This window comes from Salvelinus namaycush, chromosome 5 (genome assembly GCF_016432855.1).
Source record: "Salvelinus namaycush isolate Seneca chromosome 5, SaNama_1.0, whole genome shotgun sequence".
In the NCBI taxonomy this organism is placed as follows: Eukaryota; Metazoa; Chordata; class Actinopteri; order Salmoniformes; family Salmonidae; genus Salvelinus; species Salvelinus namaycush.
In genome coordinates this window covers 64,784,397-64,808,935 of record NC_052311.1, presented here as the reverse complement: position 1 = coordinate 64,808,935, position 24,539 = coordinate 64,784,397, and the positions used below count along the sequence as shown (strand labels likewise).

Here is a 24,539-nt window from a genome sequence, read left to right as displayed (position 1 = left end):
CTTAGTCCTCAAATAGATAGACAGGTCCAGCTTCTCCATCATCAAGCAATGGGAACATTTGGGCCCTTTCCTGATTAGGGTCTATGGCGGCAGTGATAACACGGCTAGCAAGCGTGCGCGCACATGGAATGCAACAGCATCCACAAAGTACAAGAATGCCCGCAAAAACGGAAATAGATACTAGGATAGAGGAAACCAGCGTCTTATATTTACCAAAAGCATCCATCCATGAGTCCCACATAGAAGTGTCCACTCCAGAATGCTGTTTCATCTTACCATTAAGGGTGCGAAGTCCCTCCAATGCTACAGTCAGACTCCCATCCGTAGCTGTGTTATTGGGAATGAAAGTACAACACTGCTCACCAAACATTGCACAGACCCCCCCCCCCCGTTCTGCCAATAACATATCAACCGCGATTCTATTTTGAAATGCCATCAGGGATGTGGCTGCCAATTGTCCATGGACCGCCTCAAAGCCTTGTTGAGTCCAAAATCACACATTATTAACCCAAAAACGAGAAAATGTTAAACCCTAAGGTCCATCCCTCTATACAACCTGTACCAGGTGGGCTCGTCGCCACCCGGGAACTTCAAACCTTCACAACAGGGAGGACAAACATCACTTTTTATTCATTCGACAACCTCTACTACAGCAAACCAAGGGTCCTCCTCTGTCAGGCCCACTCTCCTGCGAAAGCTTGATTCCGTAACAGCCTCTCCAACTGTAGCATCAAGCAACGGCATCATACCAGAGGTCCTTGCCACATCTGTAACAGACTTCTTCAAACAGGGTATGATACAGGCAGCACAGCACATGAGCATAAGAAAAACAACAACAACTAGAGACAGAAATCCAGTAACCATCATTGTAGTGTACTTACCAAACCAACCACCCAGCCAGGGAACAGTCCACTCTCCTCCACACCTGCAAGACCCTTCATCTCCACTGATAACCTTGCCAACCCACTCAGAGCTTTTGAAATGCTCCCATCCGGACTAGTATTGTTAGGAACAAACGTGCAACACTGTTCTCCAATCATTTTACATACACCTCCCTGGTTGGCCAGAATCATGTCCAGTTCTAGTCTATTTTGTCTACTGGTTTGAGAGGTAGCATCCAATCGTTCAGCCATCCCCGTAAGTACTGTGTGGGTGTAGTTAACAAATCATTGTTGATTATAGTAGATATAATTGATCCAGGCATTCTGCTTAGCATCAACAATAGCTGGGCCAAAAATGGGCAATAAATGCCACAGGCCATCATTCCTGTTTGATGTCTGGTATTCGTGGGGGACCCCTATTGGGACCCCAACAGGTTGGTGTGCATGTTATCCGTACCCTCGGACCACGGAGCGTCACGGTTCTGCCGTCTCCTGGGTTGGTACCGAGTCTCTGTGTCATGTGCAGCTCCCAGAAGTTGGTTAGCTATAACCTCAATAATAGGCAATGGTGGTATCAGACTGGCCAAAACACATGTGCAACGACAATTTCCTTTCAAAATGGGGTCAACCGCCTGGCAGGTCCACACATCCACCATACATCAGCAACACCTCTAGTTAATAGTGGCATTAGTGATGCAGGTAGTAGTAGGGAGCCTCCCATAGTCTATACCCCTACCTGTACCAGTGATACAGCTGTAATATCTCCCATATGCCTTAACTCCCCACGGTACCTTCTGGGGAGGGACTTCTGGGAACACAAAACTCAGAGTTTTACACAGGGTTGAATTTGGCTTAAACTTTCCGATATACACATCCAACCTTCCCCATTACTTAGGGCAAATGGGTGAGCAGCCAGAATAGGTCTGGCATGTCCACATACGACACAGTCCTTTCTATTAAGTGTTTTGTAGGCCAACCACATATTCTCCTTTTCTCATAACCAGTTTCAGTCCCCAATTGTTCACTATCTGAGATGTCTTTTATATTTATTACCTGTACCGGATTGGAGAGCTTAGGTGGTGGTGTGGGACTTGGTCTTGAAGTGGTGGAGGAGGCCGGCTGAACCCTGGTCCGTTGGAACTGGTGGTGGTTCTGGCAGCACTGTGATGGTAACATCCCCATTGTATCCTAATCAGACAGCTCAGGACTACCAGCAGTCCTGTAAAAACCCCACCCTCTCTCAGAGAACACATCATCAGCCAGAGATCAAGCAACACTTTCACTTCTATGAACGTACACAGTGTTGAGAGGTCGGGGTCAGGGATTCTTCATTAAGGAGTTGATCCCCGAGCTCTATTAGCAACGGTTCTTCTCCTTAACTCTGTGATCATTCGGCAGTGTCAGTGTGTCTCACCCTCCAAGTGCGATATGCTCCCAGGTCGAGTGATTCACCTTCTCCTTTAATTCACCTGTAACGCATAGAATCCTGGACATACAGGCTTGGCTAACAAACAGTTTCTCATTTGTTCTATCTGATTATATATTTAACTTCTATACCCATTTGTTAGCTAGTAACTTGTAATTTTTAATTAGTTATTATCCAATAGGCCCCAATCCTATCCTAGACCACAATGTACCCCTCTCCCGTTTGATACCTGGCTCTGGCCAGGTATCAACCTTACCTACTCTTAATAATGACTTAGGTAAGATTAGCAAAAGGAATAACAGCCCATTCAAAACCGTCATAGCCAATGTTTAAAAACAGAAACCTGACTCCTCTGTGGTTAATTGCAATTATGGTCAAGAGTTATAAACTCTATTATAATCAATTTACCTCAAAATTAGTATTCCAAATGACCACAATTTCATTATCCTCACTACATTTCCCCTGTGGGTGATCAAACCACACGAAAATGCAATGAAGACAGGTCAAGAGGTTACATCACCTCCTTACATTCGTGTTTCATACTATATCTAGACTTACTAAAAGAACCCTTTATCTTAAAAATCCCTTGTCTAAATAAAACTCAGAAAATAATCCTCCTAATATATATATAAGTGTACTCCTTTAAGATATCTTATCTCTGGGAACACGGAAACCCTTAACCTAAACGTTTACTCCAAAAAACAAAATTATGTCACCAGCATTCAACCAGGCTCCCCGTCGGCTGGGAGACCGTTGAGTGCTGCAATACTGCCATCTTCTGTCCATTCTCTGCACAGCTCTCCACCCGCTCTATTCAACCTTCCCAATTTAAGCCATATAGTTTCTTATTTTAACTTTTGTTTAATAAATTTTTGATTTTTGATTTTTTTTTTTTTATCTATTATTACCTAGTTAGACTAGAGTGTCCGTGACATACATCCATGGGGATCCGGTTATAGTTATTCTATTAACCATGTGAAAGTACCCAGGGACACCCCAAATATCAGTAGGAATATCACAAATAAGGGGCCAGATATCCCTAGCCTTGCCCAGGGAGGGAGAAATGTCCCTCTAACTGGGCGAGGTTCCTTTTTCAGGGGAGGCGGAGTTTGATGCCGCATCCCCTGAGTCAGGAATGTCTTCATTTGGAATCGAATTTAAGCTGTTTAAATCAGCTCTGACTTCTGTCAGTGTTCTAGAAGGGATTGGGGCTGGAGTGCAATGTGTAAGGTGATGCCAAGGTGCGCCTGATTTACCTTTGACCTGGACTGAGTGTGAAGTAACCTCCCTCACTTCGTACAGTCCAGTCCACCTGGGTTCTAGCCACTTTCTCTTGTGGACTTTAACCCCACCCAGTCACCAATTTTTACCTTCAGTGGTGCCGGATCTCCCGTCAGCTCCCCCATTTGGACCTTGTGAATCTGTGTGGAGAGAGCTGCAGAAAGTTCCGTCAGTTTTCTCACATATTCAGACATACATTTGATTGGCGCGTTTCACGAGGCTTTTGAGATTGTGGCCTGTACACTAACCCAAACTTGTGCACAATACCCAATCTTTCCTCCACCTGTCTCAGGTGTTGGTTACTAAAATGGGACCCGTTTGTCGGATCGGATTTACCTTGGAACTCCATACCTTGGTATGAGTTCAGTCTGCAGGCACTTAATGACTGACCTGGCATCCTCACGTGCTGTTGGTATTGCCTCGACCCATTTGAAAAACCTGTCTACCATTACCATAAGGTACCTTTTCCCATATGTCACATTATCTGGCTCCATGTCAATGTACTCTATTCTTCTGTCCTGAAAACAAGCGTTAGGGACTGGGTATGAACCCATGGGCGTTTGATATGGTTTCTTTGGATTGTGGCTACCACAAATGCCACACTTATCACAGAATAAATCTGTCATGTCTTTCATGTGTAGGTGCCACCAGTTGTGGGACACCTTCTGTAAAGTCTTTAGTTTGCCTTCGTGTGTGGGCCCATGAGCTTCTCGTATTAGTTCTGGACATAGGTTTGCTGGGGCCACTAGTCTGCCATCATGGCATCTCCATAGTTCATCAGGTCCCTTGGTGGCCCCTTTCTGTCCCCATACTGAGTGTTCATAGGGTCCTGCTGTGAGCTGGAGTTCTTTTATGTGTTGCTTTGTGAGCTCAGTCCGAGCTGGTTGGGTCCGTAGTACCATTTGTCTCGGGGTGTATCCGCCAGCTTTCTTGGCTGCTTTATCAGCTGCATCATTTCCCTCGCCGACTCTGTTTTTCAGTTGTTGGTGTCCTTTACACTTCATGATGGCCACCTTCTCAGGTAGTGAGACCGATTTAATCAGTTTTTTCCATCTGTGTCTTATGTTTGATTGGAAGGTTTCCTGTGGTGGTGAAGTTGCGTCTCAGCCATTGTGATCCATTCGTATGGACTGCTCCATGAGCATAAGCTGAGTCGGTGTAGATGTTTACAGTCTTTCCTTCAGCTCTTTCCAGAGCTTGTGTCAAACCTATGATTTCAGCTAATTGGGCTGATGCAGGTTGTGGGATGATGGCAGATTCCAAAGTCACATGTGATCTATCCGGGAGCTGCTGCACCACTGCGTATGCTGCTATGTTCCCTTCCTCTCCTCTATAGCAGCATCCATCTGTGTATAACCATAGGTCCGGGTTGGTGAGTGGTTCGTTCCCCAGGTCAGGTCTCAGTTTCAGTTCTTGTGCAGCTCTTTCTGCACAGGAGTGGGGTAGACCTTCTTCAGCATTGAGTGCGTCTGCCATGTTTTTGTCAGTGTTGACAAATGTGATGTGTGATTGTGTGCATTTATTCTGGATTTTCGTTTTTCTTTCAGCGCTGAACGTGAATTCTTTGCTCATCAGATATGCTGCAACTCCATGGTGGGTGTGGATTTCCAATGGATGGCACATTACCAGATGAGCTGTTTTTTCCAATAGCTTTTGCCACTGCAGCCACATACCTGGAGCATGTGGTTTGTCCTACTTCAATGTGGTCCAGTTTGGAGGAGTGATACATCAACACTCTACTCTCCCCCTCTAGGTTCTGGAAAAGGATGGATGATGTAAATCCTTCTTTTTCAGAAACATCCAGATGGAACTTGTTTTTTTAGTCAGGTGCTGTTAAGGCTGCTGCCACTTAGAGATCTGTTTTCAAGAGTGCAAAAGCCTTTGATGCTTCAGTAGTTCAGGTCAATGATGAGTGTAGGTTAGTGGTGGCCAGCTTCAGGGCCATGGGGCATATTCGTCAGACATGCCCTGGAAAGGAGGAGGTGATTGCTGATTTGGGTCTAGATTCGGGTGGTTGTATGCGGGTTGAAGGGCCGCACGTGGTTGATACATCATTGGCCTGACTCCTCCACGTCCTCTTGGGGTGGTTTGTAGTGCCCGATTGGCCATCCAGTAATGTTGGGTCGGTGTCAATGGGTATGGGCACTGACGTGCCATATGTCCAGTTTGTTTACAATTGTAGCAGTTCATTGGTCTTGCTTGTCCTGTCTCCCAGGGTGATGGGTAACGTGGTTGTTGTCCCCATGTTGAAGGATAACCTTGTTGTGTTGGTTGATAGTATGGTGGGGTGACCATGGGTAATGGCTGATCCAGGAGTTGTGATGGTAGGGGAGGTCCCTGTGGGGTTGACATGGGGGGTTGTTGTTGCTGTATCATTTGTGAAACCGTTTTTTCAATGATTTGTGAGATGTCTGGTTGATCTTCAGCCACCATCTGTTTCTTGGGTTTTTCCCCTTTCTGGGCCTCTTTCAGTTGTAGTTTCAAAAGTTGTACCTGTAGGGACTGGACTTGTGTTTCAGCCCCTCCCTTATCCTTGTTGTATTGGGTGATGTGGTGATGCACATGGGAGTTGAACTGAGCCTGGGGAAGTGCCATTAACCCCACAGTGCCCCTGAGATGGGTTGGGGCCGATGGGGCTGCTGTGGTGGTAGGTGGGGCGTCATTATTGTTGGACATGCCCTCTTTGGTGTCAGTTAGGGCTCCAGTGACCACCCCCATCATGTCAGGTTTTCTGTAAGGGAGTGCTCTTCTGATTCCCTCAATTGCCCACGATCCTACTTTCAGCTCAGCCTCTGCTCTTTCTCTATGCTTTGTTCCTTCCTTCTTAAATAAGTGACTCTTATTCTTTTCAACTTCACTTTCTATCCCTTCCTTCACTGCTTCCTCTAATTCTTTCTCCATAGTGAGGAGTTGCCCTTTTGATGGGGCCGCCCCACTAAGGTAACCTGCCTGCGTCCATTTTAGCCTCACTTCTTCCCACACCTTTTTAATGGCTTTATATTGTATTCTCCCCCCTGCTCTGTCCTTCATTCTCTGATCTAAGTATTCATTGAATTTGTGTTTGGGGACGGTGGTCGTGGCCATTTTGTAATTAAGCTATATCTGGATCTATTCTATTTTATTATTTTTTTTCCCGTTTTCCAACAATATTTCAGCTATATCCTTTTGGAACCATATATTAGTATATTCAAGCACTCCTAAAATAATTGGAATAAAGATTTTAGGAACTATTTCCAAAAAGTTATTTTTGGTTTTCACTTTTTCGATTAATTAAATACTTTGCCAAAGTATTTCGGCAATATCCTTTTGGAACAATATATTAGTGAATTCAAGCGCTTCTATAATAATTGGAATGGCAATTTTAGGAACTTTTATTCAAAAGTTATTATTACTTTTAACTTTTTCGATTAATTTTAACTTTTTCGATTAATTAAATACTTTGCCAAAACATTTCAGAAATATCCTTTTGGGACAATATACTAGTATATTCTAGCGCTTCTAAAATAATTATTTAATTAATTCTAGGACTCATTTTTCTCAAAAAATATTATTATTACAATATTCAACTAATTAATTAAATACTTTCCCAAAGTATTTCAAACGTGTCCTTTAGGGACAATATATTAGTGTATCCTAGCGCTTCTAGAATAATTATCAAATGATTTCTAGTCCTTAAGGCAAACCCAGCAGCACGAGAGGGAAAAAATCAAGTCAACTTATCAGCACAAAATAGCTGCTTCACAGCAGCTCACACATTCTGACTCGGCGGTCACTTTAAACACAGCCTCAACTTAGCATATGGCTAATTAGTAGCAATCGGTCTCGTGGAACGTTCAATCACTCACATTAATTTGGAGAGTTTCAGGTTTAATACCATTACTCCTAGTTCAAGCTTAGATTTACCACCGATGCTCCTAGTGGAAGAATATTTCGACTAGTCCCAGATTACTAATGCGACTTGAATCCCGAAACGCCAAGCTTAGATTTATCACCGATGCTCCTAGTGGGGTGCCATTTCCACTAGCCCCAGATTACTAATACGACTTGAACAGATTACATTACATTTCAACACTTCATCAAGCTTAGATTTATCCCCGATACTCCTAGTTGAAGAACAATTCAACTAGTTCCAGATTACTAATACGACTTGAACAGCATCAAGCTTAGATTTATCCCCGATACTCCTAGTTGAAGAACAATTCAACTAGTTCCAGATTACTAATACGACTTGAACAGCATCAAGCTTAGATTTATCCCCGATACTCCTAGTTGAAGAACAATTCAACTAGTTCCAGATTACTAATACGACTTGATTTTATACTTCGCAGATATCTTTACACAATGCCTCAGATTCTAAACAATTCCACATAAATTTAACAACAATTCACACTCACCCCAGTATTCCTGATCACAATTTAGATATTGGCTATAATACAATATACAGATTTTGATTAAACAGGCATCTGCTTACCTTATAGTTTCGAGCTCTTTGATCAGTTTCCTGGGTGAGTTGAATCGCGATATCTCCTTCGGACAGGTCACCTCTCCTTCTGGAATCTTTCTCCCACACATCTCCTGTCTGATCAATTTTCTATGGACCGAATTCAAAGGTGTCTAAACCATCCTCTGCTTACCAAGTTTTGTTGATAAAACGTTTACTGGAGACAGGAGATCAAGTGGAGACATAGGACGAGGTGGATATTTGTATAATAAGGCCGTTTTATTCAAGTGTAAAAATATCAGGCAAAGCGTGCAGCACGGCCCCTTCTGTCTGATTCGTATGGAATCGTCGGAAAAGAGGCCGCTCTAAACAGTTCATACAGATTATATAGGCAACAAGCAAAGTAGGTTGATCTTGTAGTCTGGCCTTCTGATTGGTCGATCTGGGTCGTGGGTAGTCCTGATCAGGCCTGGTATCAACGTTCCATTGGTTCTTGAGATAATTCTTTGTCTTGTGCTCCAACCTTGAGTTGTGTGTGTCTGTGGTTGTCATGGGGGAGGGGAGTTGTGTGTGTCGGTGGTTGGTGTCTAATGAGACCAGCATATGTCCAAGGGAAAGAGGGGGTGTGTGCATTTTGTATAAAAGATAGCTTATGTTGAGAAGTTGTTATTACAAGTTTCCAGTATCTATTACAATTTCTTACACTAGTTTTTCAAGCACTCCACAAATTTCTTGTTAACAAACTATAGTTTTGGCAAGTCGGTTAGGACATCTACTTTGTGCATGACACAAGTAATTTTTCCAAAATTGTTTACATACAGATTATTTAATTTATAATTTACTGTATCACAATTCCAGTGGGTCAGAAGTTTACATACACTAAGTTGACTGTGCCTTTAAACAGCATGGAAAATTCCAGAAAATTATGTCATGGCTTTAGAAGCTTCTGATAGGCTAATTGACATCATTCGAGTCAATTGGAGGTGTACCTGTGGATGTATTTCAAGGCCTACCTTCAAACTCGGTGCCTCTTTGCTTGACATCATGGGAAAATCAAAAGAAATCAGCCAAGAATTCAGAAAGAAAGTCTGGTTCATCCTTAGGAGCAATTTCCAAACGCCTGAAGGTACCACGTTCATCTGTACAAACAATAGTACGCAAGTATAAACACCATGGGACCACGCAGCCGTCATACTGAAAAGTGCAAAGGACCTTGTGAAATGCTGGAGGAAACAGGTACAAAAGTATCTATATTCACCGTAAAACGAGTCCTATATCGACATAACCTGAAAGGCAGCTCAGCAAGGAAGAAGCCACTGCTCCAAAACCGCCATAAAAGAGCCAGACTACGGTTTGCAACTGCACTTGGGGGCCACGATCGTACTTTTTGGAGAAATGTCCTCTGGTCTGATGAAACAAACTAGAACTGTTTGGCCATAATGACCATCGTTATGTTTGGAGGAAAAAGGGGGAGGCTTGCAAGCCGAAGAACACCATCCAAACCGAGAAGCACGGGGGTGGCAGCATCATGTTGTGGGGGTGCTTTTCTGCAGCAGGGACTGGTGCACTTCACAAAATAAATGGCATCATGAGGTAGGAAAATTATGTGGATATATTGAAGCAACATCTCAAGACATTAGTCAGGAAGTTAAAGCTTGATCGCAAATGGACAATGACCCCAAGCATACTTCCAAATTTGTGGCAAAATGGCTTAAGGACAAAGTCAAGGTATTGGAGTGGCCATCACAAAGCCCTGACCTCAACCCCAGAGAAAATTTGTGGGCAGAACTGAAAAAGCGTGTGCAAGCAAGGAAGCCTACAAACCTGACTCAGTTACACCAGCTCTGTCAGGAGGAATGGGCCAAAATTCACCCAACTTATTGTGGGAAGCTTGTGGAAGGCTACCTGAAACGTTTGACCAAAGTTAAACAATTTAAAGGCAATGCTACCAAATACTAATTGAGTGTATGTAAACTTCTGACCCACTGGGAATGTGATGAAAGAAATAAAAGCTGAAAAATCATTCTCTCTACTATTATTCTGACATTTCACACTCTTAAAATAGTGGTGATCCTAACTGACCTAAGACAGGGAATTTTTACTAGGATTAAATGGCAGGAATTGTGAAAAACTAAGTTTAAATGTATTTGTCTAAGGTGTATGTAAACTTCTGTATGTGACATATACAGAACTTAACTATATGTACTTGTTAATACATACATAATCACCTCACATATAGGTTAAGTTTTCCCGAGGCTTTCAGCAATATCTAAAAGGCCTCGGTTGTACACATTTCTACTGCATTGAGCTAAATCATGGTCACATGATAGTCATGGTAGTCGTAAACAAATCTCCTTTGAAACTAAAATATAACCTCATACACATGGTTATGGGCTTAAAAAATGAAGACCCCTGTACCATGTCACATATAGGACTTGAAATGTATTACATTCTGACATTGCATCCCAATATGTTATTTTTATTTAAATTAATTATGAAATTATGAAAAATATTAAAAACATTCCAGGGCTAGTGTCATTGTTAATTATGTTGCCTTCACATTCACAACATGGCCCTGTGACCCCTGTCTTTGCAGGACACTTTGGCGGTGGTGTCCAGTCCTACTTCATGTTCCTGCGCTTCCTGGTGGTGCTCAACTTCCTGTCGTTTTTGCTGATTGCTGGGTTCATCCTCATCCCCAGTATCGTGTTCAGATCCACCAGTAACATGACAGTGGACAGCACTGGTAAGGCCAGCACTGGAGGATGCATTTTCAAACCAGGCCTATGATTGGTTAAAGGGTGATGGCATTGTAGTGACATTCACTATCTCTATTCCAGTCCAGTCTATTAACATTATTCTGTGTGTCCAATATAAAACAATATCTTCTCACTGTTCCCTGTAGCAGTATCATAGCAACAGATCTGCCTTAAGAGGATGGGCTTTTAATTGAATTGAGGGATTGAAACTGCAAATATTGCAGCAGTTGTTACTGGTATTCTCTCACGGGTTTGAGAATGGAGTCCCTAACAAAGTAGCAGGTTATGGAACTGAGGTATTCTGTGCCAAGGCTGCGGTGGGAAACATGATCAAATGTGACCTTGGCTTTTCTTCAAACAGCTGAGAATATGTGTGATGTGTGTGTGTCTCAGGTCTAGAGGAGTGTAGGGTCTATGATCCAAATCTTCAAGGTCTGGTGGTGTTTTACCAGTACTTCCTGGACTTACTCTCTGGAACGGTGAGAAAACACAACATGTGTAATCTAGTCCTGTGTACCACTGGTTATAGATATACTGAATACAGCAGAGAGAACAACACTTCTCTGAAGTTTAGTCTGCAAAACCATGCAGCTCTGTTTTCAGTGACCTTGGCCTTTCACACACTTTTGTCTCTCTGTCTGCACGTCCGTCTGTCTTTCTGCCTGTGTATGCTGGTGATTCTCTGATCCACCTCTACGCAGACGACACCGTTCTGTATACATCTGGCCCTTCTTTGCACACTGTGCTAACAAACCTCCAAACGAGCTTCAACGCCATACAACACTCCTTCCGTGGCCTCCAACTGCTTTTAAATGCTAGTAAAACTAAGTGCATGCTCTTCAACCGATTGCTGCCCGCACGCTTCCGCCCAACTAACATCACTACTCTGGACAGTTCTGACCTAGAATATGTGGACCACATCAAATACCTAAGTGTCTGGTTAGACTGTAAACTCTCCTTCCAGACTCACATTAAGCATCTCCAATCCAAAATTAAATCTAGAATCAGCTTCCTATTTCGCAACAAAGCCTCCTTCTCTCATGACGCCAAACATACCCTGATAAAACGGACTATCCTACTGATCCTTGACTTCGGCGATGTCATTTACAAAATAGCCCCCAACACTCTACTCAGCAAACTGGATGTAGTCTATCACAGTGCCATCTGTTTTATCACTAAAGCCCCATATACTACCCACCACTGCGACCTGTATGCTCTCGTTGGCTGGCCCTCACAGCATATCCGTCGCCAAACCCACTGGCTCCAGGTCATCTATAAGTCTTTGCTAGGTAAAGCCCCGCCTTATCTCAGCTCACTGGTCACCATAGCAACACCCACCCGTAACACGCGCTCCAGCAGGTATATTTCACTGGTCATCCCCAAAGCCAACATTTCCTTTGGCCGCCTTTCCTTCCAGTTGTCTGCTGCCAACGACTGGAAAGAATTGCAAAAATCTCTGAAACTGGAGTCTTATATCTCCCTCAGTAACTTTAAGCATCAGCTGTCTGAGTAGCTTACCGATCACTGTACCTGTACACAGCCAATCTGTAAATAGCACACCCGACTACCTCATCCCCATATTATTACTTACCCCTCTTTCTCTTTTGCACCCCAGTATCTCTACTTGCACATCATCATCTGCACATCTATCACTCCAGTATTAATGCTAAATTGTAATTATTTTTGCCTCTAGGTCCTATTTATTGCCTACCTCCCTACTCTTCTACATTTACACACACTGTACATAGATTTTTCTATTTTTCTTTTGTGTTATGTTTTGTGTATGTTTGTTTATGTGTAACTCTGTGTTGTTGTTTTTGTTGCACTGTCTTACTTTATCTTGGCCAGGTCACAGTTGTAAATGAGAACTTGTTCTCAACTGGCCTACCTGTTTTAATAAAGGTGAAATAAATAAAAAACGTAGTCTGTGTCTGCTTGTGGGTTTGTGTAATTTTGTGGGTTTGTGTCAAGTCTGATACGCTTCTAGTCTAGTAGGCTCCACTCTCACCACTTCCCACCCTCCACCTATCTCCCTCTCCCAGGGTTTCATGGAGTACTCCTACATGTTCTATGGTTACTATAACAACACCGTGGCAGAGAGCAGTGGCTTCCACTACAACCTGCCCCTGGCCTACCTCCTCACCTCCGTCTTCTACTTCGCCTTCTGTCTCATCTGCATCATCACACGGTACCTTCTGGAATGCCCTACACATCCATCTGCATAGAAATAAAATGGATAGAATGGACATTAACCCTAATGACTTACTGACCCCCCCCACTCCCCACTCCGATTGGTCCCTTGTACAGCATGGGGAGTGCACTTCGCATTGCTGTGGCAACAGGCAGCGGTGCTGCCGGCAGTTACAGCAAGATGGTGTTCACTGGCTGGGACTTCGGTTGCCAGGGAGACCGGGCCACCCAACTCAAACAGAAAAGCATCCACTACCAGCTACAGGTAGGAGCTCTGCCACTTACTGCAGGGTCACTGAAGATGCACTCCTCTTTCCTCCCCTCTAATTTCTCTGTATTATCTCTCCCCTTTATTCCTCCCATCTCCACTCTCTCTCCCCTCCTTTATCTGTCTCCTCCCTCTGTCAGGTGGACCTGGAGGAGGAGAGGCTACAGAAAAAGTCTTTGTCTCTAACCTTAGGTCAGACAGTGGGTCTGTGTTCTCTACGCATCTTCCTCATGCTCGTCTCCCTCGCCCTCATAGGAGGAGCTTTCTTTGGCATCTTCAAGGCTACTGTCTTCAGCCAGGTCAGTCAAAAACACAAAGAAACAAAACAAAAACTATTGATTGAATGTTTGGCCTTTCATCCTCTCCATGTCATATTGAGTCAGTACAGGGAGGTGGGTATCCTGGGGCTGTTCTAACCTTTTCTGGTTGACCTTTGCCCCCTCTCCCTGTGGTTTCTAGGCGCAGGTTGGAGCAGAGGGCATTCTGGGCCTGTTCTGGGTTTACCTTCCTTCCATCGTCATCACAACAGGAAACTTTGTTGTGCCCTTCATGTGTGACCAGATAGCCCTGTTTGAGAGATATTCTCCTAGTACCACCATCATCATGGCACTGTTCAGGTGTGTGTGTGTGTAGCTTCTGTCGAGTCCCTAGTTTCAGGCATTTCTTTTACGCCTGCTACGTTAGGTTAGTGTGTGTGTGACCTTATCGCTTTGCTAGATCTTCACTCAACCAGTGTGTGTGCGTGCATACGTGTGTGTATGTCTCTGTGTGTGTGAATATTGCCTGTGTCCCTCCCTCCTGTGTTCAGGTCAGTGTTTCTGCGTATGATAAGTCTGGGAGTGCTGCTGTTTACTCTGTGGAGTCAGATCACCTGCTTTAAAGACAGTCCAAAATGTGAGCTCTGCCAGTACAACAACAAGGAATATCCGGTAACCACTCTCTTATAACACCATGGTAGCCTGGGTAGCAGTCAGGGTCTAATTTAGCAGATTGGTCTAGAAAAGGCTGAAAAGATGATATCTCCATCCGATTCTACCTACAGTACAGAACTGGTATCAACCATGTTGCACATCTTCTATTTTCTTTCCCACCCATGCTATGTCTGTCTGTCTTGCTGCTGCCACCCAGTGCTGGGAGACGCGTGTGGGACAGGAGATGTACAAACTGGCCTTGTTTGACTTCCTCATTACCATCGCCATGCTTATCCTGGTGGAGTTTCCACGCAGGTAGTGTACACTGTACACCCTACTGTGGTGTAACTCAATCTATGAGCTAGTCATCCTCTATCACATTTATTGATAATCTCTTCTTCCATACTGTGGCAGGTTGTTTGTGGACCACTACTCCTGTGCACTGACCCGGTGGGTAGGTCGTCAGGAGTTCTTGGTGCCTCCCAATGTGCTGGGTCAGGTCTACGGTCAGACAGTGGTGTGGACCGGAGCTCTGTTCTGCCCTCTGCTGCCTCTCATCAACACACTCAAGTTCTTCATCCTCTTCTACTGCAAGAAGGTCAGGCTGCTCTCCATACTGTACCAATAATGGAAAAGTTAACATTTGGCCCCAGATCAGTTTCCCTTCACTACACAACCACAGTAACCCCCCTCCTCTTAATCTCTCCTCCTCCTCCAGGTCACTCTGTTTTCTAACTGTCGTCCGGCGGTGAAGACGTTCCGCTCCACCACCTCCATCATCTTCTTCCTGGTGGTGTTGCTGTTCGGCTGGGGCATCGCCCTTGTCGCCATGATCTACAGCCTGGCCCAGTGAGTGACTCTGCCTACGTCTGAAATGACACCCTATTCACTATATAGTGTACTACCTTTGACCAGAACCTATAGTCAAAAGTAGTGCCCTATATAGAGAATAGGCTGCCACTTCGGATGCAGTCTCTATCTCTACTGCAGCAGGAAGGAAGCCTGTTATACAGTGCAGGGATAGTAGTGGCAGATGGACCAGGTGTAGTAGTGGTGGTAGATGGTGAGGGTGTTGATATGTCATCCTCAGGATCCATCCCTCTATGAGCTGTGGTCCGTTCCGCTCTCTCACTATGATGTGGAGTATCGTTCCCAACACCTTCTACACTCTCTCCCTGACAACACAGGACTTCATCTTCTACATGGGCTCCCAGGCCTTCTCCATCCCTCTCTTCATCTTCTCCTGGTGAGTCACCTTGTCTTACTGATCTCATCATTTTCTCCTGGTGAGTCACCTTGTCTTACTGATCTCATCATTTTCTCCTGGTGAGTCACCTTGTCTTACTGATCTCATCATTTTCTCCTGGTGAGTCACCTTGTCTTACTGATCTCATCATTTTCTCCTGGTGAGTGATTTAGTCTTACTGATCTCATCATTTTCTCCTGGTGAGTGATTTAGTCTTACTGATCTCATCATTTTCTCCTGGTGAGTGATTTAGTCTTACTGATCTCATCATTTTCTCCTGGTGAGTGATTTAGTCTTACTGATCTCATCATTTTCTCCTGGTGAGTGATTTAGTCTTACTGATCTCATCATTTTCTCCTGGTGAGTGATTTAGTCTTACTGATCTCATCATTTTCTCCTGGTGAGTGATTTAGTCTTACTGATCTCATCATTTTCTCCTGGTGAGTGATTTAGTCTTACTGATCTCATCATTTTCTCCTGGTGAGTGATTTAGTCTTACTGATCTCATCATTTTCTCCTGGTGAGTGATTTAGTCTTACTGATCTCATCATTTTCTCCTGGTGAGTGATTTAGTCTTACTGATCTCATCATTTTCTCCTGGTGAGTGATTTAGTCTTACTGATCTCATCATTTTCTCCTGGTGAGTGATTTAGTCTTACTGATCTCATCATTTTCTCCTGGTGAGTGATTTAGTCTTACTGATCCGATTGTCCATTGCAGGTACATGGGTCAGTGTGTTACTATCTACCTTGTGTTTGATGATGTAATATTGCTTTGTAACTCAACAAATGGGAGGCCCATATCTGCATAGACTCATATGGTCAGCATGGGTTATTTCCATGTGTTCAGATTCCTGTACATAACATTCTGTGTTTGTTGCATAAACATTGCTCTCCTCTATCTCCCTGTCCTGATAGTGTGGTGCTGTGTTACGTAGCAGCTCTAGCCGCAGTCTATTTTGACCGTAGAAAGTGGAAATAAAATATCCACAGGAAAGTATTGTTTAACCGACTTTTTGCGGCGAAGGTAGGTTCTGTCGCTTGTATTTTCAATCTCCCGAGGCATTGTTGCACATTATGTAAACAGTAGCCGAACGTTGTCGACCGAAGCAGTTCCCTCTCAGTGAGCTGGGTATAATTTGTGGAACGTTCCAACAGGAATCTGTTCCAAAAAGTAAGTAAATAACAAGGTTGCCAGCAAACAACGGATACAAAATTGCATAGCGGCAGAATAAGATACCGGGTAGGGAGTGGGCTATTTCATTCAGTTTTTCACTCACCACTGTTTATTCCGAAAAATGTCTGTTCTCACTCTGGTAGCCTATGGATAAACATTAAGAATAAGCTACGTGGTGAGTTGATGCCTATTCGGCAGTTAGTTATATAGGTGAATATATCATGCTACTTTGTATACAACATTATACTTTACGAAGTTTTTGGAACAGATTCCTGTTGGAACGTTCCACAAACTATACCCACCCATCAACTTGAAGTGCTTGTGAAATTTGCCAGTTGATTGTGTGCGACAACGTTCGGTCTGTGATTCAGTTAAGCTTGGCCATTACTTACATATTGTGCAATTTTGTATCCGTTGTTTGCTGGCAACCTTGTTATTTACTTACTTTTTGGAACAGATTCCTGTTGGAACGTTCCACAAATTATACCCAGCTCACTGAGAGGGAACTTTCATGTGCGAATTGTGCCAGTACTGAAAATACAAACGAATATACAGACCAGTCCAGCGTATTGAAAGTCAGGTTAACACTTCCCTGTTGATATTTTGTCTGTTACTTCCCGAAATAAGGACACAATCAGCGGACAACAGGCAAAGCAAGTTGAAATAAAGATTATTCAACATTCTGACTTGTAATAGGACTGTTCGGGAATGCTGAACCTACATGTTAGATTTAAGAGTGTAAGTCTTTCACTCTCGGATTCTAAAAAAGGCTACCTCTACTTTACAACATTAAATGTGTTTATTTTTCTAAATTTATTTAAATATTGTTTACATATATTTTTAATGTTCTTCAGTTTAACAATTTCTCTCTCGCTCTCATATATATATCTCAGTATCTTGTGTATTTAGATCTCTGAAATAAATACAAAATTATAAGGAACAAAATGATATTATTATTTCTGTCATGTGCAACGTGCGCCCCCTGCTGACCCGTGAGAGAACTTCTACAAAAAAAAATTACGTAGACGTTATGACGTAATTATATTTTCGGGTGTGTATATCCGGTTGTGGTTGAATAGCTTTTTGGTTGCTTGTTTACCTTTCAGATGTGTTAAATATATTTTCTTTGGCTTTATGCAAATATTTTATTCATTCGGTAACAGCTGTACAAAATCCAGTGTCAGAATTTACATCTCTGTGATTGAAATAGCTGTTAAAATTTTGTTGTTTTTTACAGGAAATGGGTTAAGACTAGCTAACTTTAGCTAGCTAGCGAACTGGAGTTACAGTAGAGATTGACTGAATTGCAAACAACAGAAGTCAGGGCATGTTACGGTTTTGACACATTTTTGTTTAACTGTACAAGCCCTGATCAAAACAAACACTCGACTTCAGGAGAAAAATGAATATTCTACCTAAAAAGAGCTGGCATGTTCGCAACAAGGACAACGTCGCTCGCGTGCGTCGAGACGAGGCACAAGCCGCAGAAGAGGAGCGAGAGGTCCAACGTCGTGTGGAGCGAGCAGAGCAGGAGGTAACCATAGCAACGTTGCCTCCCCAAATTGCTACATTGATACATCACTCATAATTGATTTAGCATGGTCTGAAGTGACAACCAAACTTTGTGTGATACGATGTATGACAGGTGCGATTTTTTTAAGAGAAGCGATGTAAGAGGCTTTGTTAAAATAGTATCAAGTCATAAAAGTGCATATAAATGTGTATATGTACTTCATTATTGCAATTGAATGTTATGTAGGTAAGTAACCTCTTTGCTGTAGGCACGAACAGAGCACCTGAGACAGAAGTCACGAGCTGCACTTCAACAGTCTGGAGGATGGAAGGATGAAGGAGAGGGAGGTGAGAGAGGAGGGGAGGGGAGTGGAGGAGTGGTGGAACACCTCAATCTATTTCCTCTGGAGGAGTCGTCTGAGAAGAAAGGAAACGCAGAGTACCTCAAAGACCAGAAAGATGAAAAGGTGACCTCCCTGTCATTCTGTTATGCTTTTCCCCCTTCACCTGTGTTGAAATCAAGTTTCTTTGTGCACATGGCTACTGTTTTTTTCATCCCGCTCTAGTAACACACTTCAAAGCTTTTCTCTAGTGGATCTAGCCAGCCAATGACAGTGCCTGGTTAATTTAGTCCAGAGCCATTTCTAAACAAAGATTGGCCAATTCAGTTTAAGATTTTGAATGTCAGTGGGTACCATGTTGGCAATTGAGAATGCATATTGGAATTTAAATATCATGGAGTGTTCGGTGCTAATATGGAAGATTTTTTAACAGATTTAATGTACTGATGCTTATCACATCAATGGAAGGATCAGAGAATGAGATGTGAATAAATGTATTGAACTTTCCAAATAGTAATAGCTGGTCCTGATTCCTCCCATCACAGATCATTACTTTGAATGATAATATTCTACTTATTCTAATGCTATGGTGATTCTGTTGTTGTAGGAGCGTGAGGAGCGTGCTATTGGTCTGCTAGTGTCCCTAGGCCCCCAACCTGGGACAGAGGTAACTCCATGGTACATGAAAACAGGCCATGAAGAAGAGAAAGACGAAGAAAAGGAGAAAGAGAAAGACAACAAAGGAAAGAGACTGCCACTCAGTCAAGAGGAGAAGGAGAAGAGAGACAGACGACTGAAAGACATGCTGGACCCCTTGAAAGAGATGAAGAAAGCACTGGCGGTGAAGGATAGAAAAGAACATAAGAGTAAGAAGAAGGAGAAGAGGGATAGAGGGGAGAGGAGAAGCAGTGGTGGAGAAAGGTGAGAAGTCTTTATCAAGACTAGGTGTCTTATCTGTATGTCTGGGGGGCGTTTTTTTTTTTTAATCAATCATAAGACCAATTAGCTTTGACCTAAAGGGGCAATCAGCAGTTGCTACATACATTTTTGGATTTCTAAATTAATGATGTGTACCAAATCATTCTTGACGAATATAAGTTATAAATGCCTCATTAGCTTAGTTTAACTGTCATACCGCATCAGAACTCTGTTTGTAAACCAAGTATATGTAAACAAATACTATATTGCCCCAACTTTGTTATAACTATAATTTTGTGTATGGTCAGTCCTTGCATCCATAGCTCTGTATATGAATTTGAGTGGTTACATTTCTTCAGCTTAGTGCCGAAAAGGGCGGGGTGGCTCTTTGTTATTGTTTCAACTCCACTTGGATGCATATCCGAGAGACCAAGTACACTGAGCCAAGTGGACAAGTGCACAACCAAGTGTACTGAGCCTCTGGATAAACATGTATGGTTGATGGTAACCACCTCTTCTCTTCTAGCTCTATTGAAAGGTTGCGAGCGGAGCGACTGCAGAGAGAGGCGGAGGAGAAGAGGAGAGCCCAGGCCTTGCTGGACCAGAAGAATGGAACAGGGAAAGAGAAGGAGCGACCAAGGGAGACAGAGGAGAGGGAAATGCCGTACAACAGTGCTTATTTCCCAGAGCTGGCCCGCAAGAGGCAGAGGAAAGACCGCAATGCCTGGAGAGATGGTATCTTTTGAAGTCATACATCATGCAGTCTCATTATTTGGGCAACAGACACAGAACATTGAGGCATTCAAGATACATTTATTAGTATTTGAAAGACACCGAAGACGTCGACAAGGACTAGAGAGCCTGGAAGGTTATTCAGTTGTATTGTTGTGAAATGTGAGCCAGTGCTTTTAGCTTATTCTTGCAGTAACATGGAGTTATGCGTGTAGGCATACACTGTAGGTTGTTGAACTAGTGAAGATGTGTACAAAAATAGCAAAAAACTAGGCTATCCTGAGTATCCTAAGCAGACGTATTGATGATTGTTGTCATTGAATGATCAATGTTATTTCTAATGAGGTAGAAAAAGAAAGGAAACCAATCAAGAGATTTGGGACAGCTGAGTGTAGTGTTGGTGTCTGTCTGGCACCCTGCTCAAGTGTGAGACAATACAGAGATCATTTTGCTCCACAACACAAGACCACTGTTCAAGTTGGACTGTGTTTGATGTTTTACTATTGATGGCAACATTGTGTCACAAATGTAATTGTGTCTATTCAAGTCTCATGTCTTTTTTGTTTCTGATAATAGCATGTGCCAATTTAGGAGGAGTGTGTGTACATGCATCTGTTCTATTTAACAAGCTGATGCAGTTTAGGGTGGTTGGCTCAACTATTATTGCACATTTTCCATTTCAATTAATTCAATAAAAATGTTAGGCCTGCCAAATAACAAAATCCTGTGTTCTCCGTTATTTTGCTTATTTTATACATACCCCATATCCATGCTCCACCCAAATGATTAACCTAAAACATGTTACTATAGCAATTTCAATAGATTGTGCTACAAAACAGAGTTGTGGCAGTATAATACATACATTTTTCTAGCAGGTGCATACATACACAGACGCACAGCACCGCGAAATAAAACGGGCCCGAGACAGCAGTGTAGAAGCGAGACAGACGCACTCGCATGAAACCACGGGCGAACCATGATAATGCAAGCTCACTTTTGTCTGACGTAGCCGATGATTAACGGGAGATAAATACTACAGTCGCCCTCGTACTGGTGTCGGGAAAGAGCCGAAACGGGAAAAATAGCGGATGGTTTGACCTCATTGGGGTTATTTGTTGTTTTCGTCGCCGTTTTTGTGGAGAGACCACTGATGTAACGGTTCTGGATTTGATGGGTTGGGTTGGCAGGACGGGATGCACAAAAGAGCGTCTCTTACACCGTGTTTAGTTGCGGATTAGGAGAGGGGGATCAAACCGAGGAGGGGAAGAGGGGAACACAACAACAAGGAGACGTTCTTTATTAGCGGGGGAAGACAGCGCCAGACCAGGATACCGTAGCGGACAGAAGGAGAAGACCGAAAGCGTCGCTCGAATGATTGTGCGGTGGTGGATCCCGCGACGATGCGACGACACTGCTGGGTGATAGTGCTGGCGGGGATGTTGTCGTACTTCAACCCGGAGAGAGCCCTTGGAGCCCCGCAGAGAGAATGTGAGTGGTGTCGGTGAGCTGGAATGATATTGACGTTGGGAGAAAGAAGAGAGGGGGAGGTGGGAGAGGGGATAGATTAGAGGGTTATGAATAGGTACTCGGAAATATTACGGCCAAAACACACCGAGACAGCCTCAACAATAATACGATATATTGTATCTTTCTTGGCTGATAGGATTAGGCTATGGTAGGCAATATGCCTTTATAACACTGGGGATGAAATCAGAAAGACAATGGCCACATTATTATCATCAAGTAGCCAGGAGAATTCGGTAGGATCTGCGACCCTATTTCGGTGATATTTATCAATAGTATCGATGGCATGTCAAAACGGGAATTCGCCCAATGAATATTAAATTAATCGCCACTGTATCGTTCATGTGTATATCAAACCTATATTATCCCACTTGGGTTTAATGATAAAAAATCTTTGAATTTCCATTTAAAATCCACAAAATCCGTTTTATTTTGTCCTCCTTTTATTAGGCATCGCAGTGTTTTGTTTGTGTATTGTCGTTTGCAGTCATGTTGTTCTGGTGTATTGTTTTGATAAGAGCTGTAAACTGGAGCTGGTGGAATAGGCCCCTGCTATGTGTACCTATTTATATGCAGTGTATGTCTGGACAGCTGTCTAGGGATAGAATAATAGAATTGCCCAGGATTTGTGCATCTATACTGCCGATGGATAGGCTACATAAAATATGATTGTATTCTACATAGACTTATGTGAAAGAGTTTGAATTTCATATAGGCCAACATGTTTTTCCTATTTTAACAGTTTCCAATGTAATTCTACTGCCAGGCCATAGGCTTGCATAGGCTGCAGTCCAATCCAGTACATAAATCAACGAAATTATTACACATTTATGATGAGCCAATAATTCATGTATCTTTCTCAAATTCATACTCATGATTTTTTGTAGCTTTTCTTACTTAGAATTTACACGTCACTCTTGAATTTGTTAGAATACCATGGACCATTATGTTTTTAGGCCTTCATAGAGGTCTGAGTGTTTTTCTCATTAAACAGCCATTGAAGGATGGAATCATACAACATATAACTTCTGAGCTCAAAACATCCTTAATGCTAATTACAATGTTCAATTATGTTGTTTATATATTTTAAATCAGTGCTCAAAGTGCTTCATAAATGTCTTTTTAGGGGTAACTTGCATTTTCCACTCATGAATGATCTCATGAAAATATTCCATTGATCAGAAAAGCCTATTTGTGATTGGATTCCCTTTCAGTGTGTTATTGGACGTCTCTGTAAGATTTGTGTACTGTCTAGAGGGAGAGGCAGAGGAGAGGATGTGCCAGAATTGTTAATCACAGTTAAGCTTACACATTGATCTACCAACAGGGTAAACATCAATTAAAGCCTTTTGTTTTGACTATTATTGGACTGTTGATGCATCTCCACACCATGCTTTCAGTAATCAATGAGCTCATGAAATGGATGGGGAAACGTACATTTGGTTTTGCATTATTCATTACTGTGTCGTAATAGTGAGTCAATATCTAGAAGTAGTGATGAATACAGGGCATGATGGAATAGGATGAGCAGGGGAAAACAGAGTAGCTCTGGTACTTGCATTTTCTGGTTCCAATGACACTGAAAATGCTCACCCTGTGGTTGATATTCATAAGTACTGTACTGAATTGACACTTGACTTGCAAGTGTATTGACAAGTATGTGTACTCAGAGGTTCACCTTCGGGAGTTGGAGAAGTGTTTTTGTAAAATTGTATATGGGGAAAAACAAATAATATTGACAACAAGTTCATCTAGAAATATTCATTTTTGATTGTGGCGATGCTTGTTTTGATTTGAGGGTTTAAAATGTAAAGATACAACAAACAAGTAGTAGCCTGTTGTGAAGGGTTTTTAACCACCCTGCCCTCCCCCTTCTCTTTTTCACAGATGGTTCGCTCCTCACAAACGGCCAAGTTGAGGTACAAATATATAAAAAAACGCCCCAAACTCTTCCTTCTCACCTAGGTAGCCAACCTCCCTGATTTGAGTGATTCTTTTCCAATTTTCCAACCCTCCCCCGGTAGCAATTTCCCCAAAATGACAACGCCACCCCTCCCTGCTTTTCAACTGGGTTTCCTGGAAGGAATGTTTTTTTTTTTGGTACCCCCTCCCTCCTCCCCCTCTTTCCTAACCGGAATGGTAGACTTCCCTGATTTTAACTTTAATTCCGCTCTCTCCTCTCTTTTATTGATTCCGAAGATGGTTTCCTGACTTTCCTCCAAAGTTGATTTCCTTTTCCTGCTTCTCCCAAAACTCCAATGACAGTTGTTCATTGGGGATCCTCCGCTTTGTCTCAAACGTACCTCTATTGAAACAATTCCAACGGTTTTCCTCCTCAATCTCAATATGTAACAATGACTTTGACCCTTTTCAACCCAATTCTCTGAAGCCTCTCTTTCCCCCACTCACTCATCCACTCACCAACACTTCAACCTAACAACTGTGTGTTTCCTTCAGGAAGTACTACCTGGCCGATTAACCGTATTAACCTTTTCCTCTCCTCCTTTTCTCTCCCGCCATATCTCAGTCTCTCAATCCAGGGCTGCGTCTCTCTCTTCTCCGCCCTACGTCGTCATTCTCATCTCTTGCTCGGGGCTCGTCTCCTTTGTTTTACTGCTCTTCACCTGTCTGTGCTGTAAGAAGGGAGGAGTGGGATTCAATGTAAGTCTCCATCATGTAAGAGACTTATTCACACGTCTTGTCTATTGTGTTGCACTGTCTGCATGCATATTGTGTACAGTTTTGAGAATGACACAAATGTATATTTTCACACAGTCTGCTGCATCAGTTTGTATGATGGCAATTTGCATATACTCCAGAATGTTATGAAGAGTGATCAGATGAATTGCAATTAATTGCAAAGTCCCTCTTTGCCATGCAAATTAACTGAATCCCCAAAAAACATTTCCACTACATTTCAGCCCTGCCACAAA

General features: G+C 42.9%; 2 protein-coding genes across 2 annotated transcripts; both read left to right on the top strand.

Moving 5' to 3' along the window:
- The first annotated feature begins 4,593 nt into the window (after positions 1–4,593).
- Positions 4,594–17,930, top strand: LOC120047267 (transmembrane channel-like protein 7). Its single transcript, XM_038992794.1, has 14 exons — positions 4,594–4,609; positions 10,626–10,775; positions 11,164–11,267; positions 12,831–12,976; positions 13,096–13,243; positions 13,387–13,545; positions 13,706–13,863; positions 14,055–14,175; positions 14,375–14,472; positions 14,572–14,755; positions 14,876–15,006; positions 15,248–15,403; positions 16,321–16,754; positions 17,817–17,930. The coding sequence occupies exons 1-13, from the start codon at positions 4,594–4,596 to the stop codon at positions 16,382–16,384; spliced, it is 1,635 nt and encodes a 544-aa protein (XP_038848722.1). The 3' UTR covers positions 16,385–16,754; positions 17,817–17,930.
- A 28-nt stretch (positions 17,931–17,958) lies between these two features.
- LOC120048732 (leukocyte receptor cluster member 1 homolog) lies at positions 17,959–20,798 on the top strand. The gene is made up of 4 exons (XM_038994912.1): positions 17,959–18,113; positions 18,361–18,558; positions 19,040–19,353; positions 19,877–20,798. The coding sequence occupies exons 1-4, from the start codon at positions 17,982–17,984 to the stop codon at positions 20,094–20,096; spliced, it is 864 nt and encodes a 287-aa protein (XP_038850840.1). The 5' UTR covers positions 17,959–17,981; the 3' UTR covers positions 20,097–20,798.
- The last annotated feature ends 3,741 nt before the right edge of the window (positions 20,799–24,539 follow it).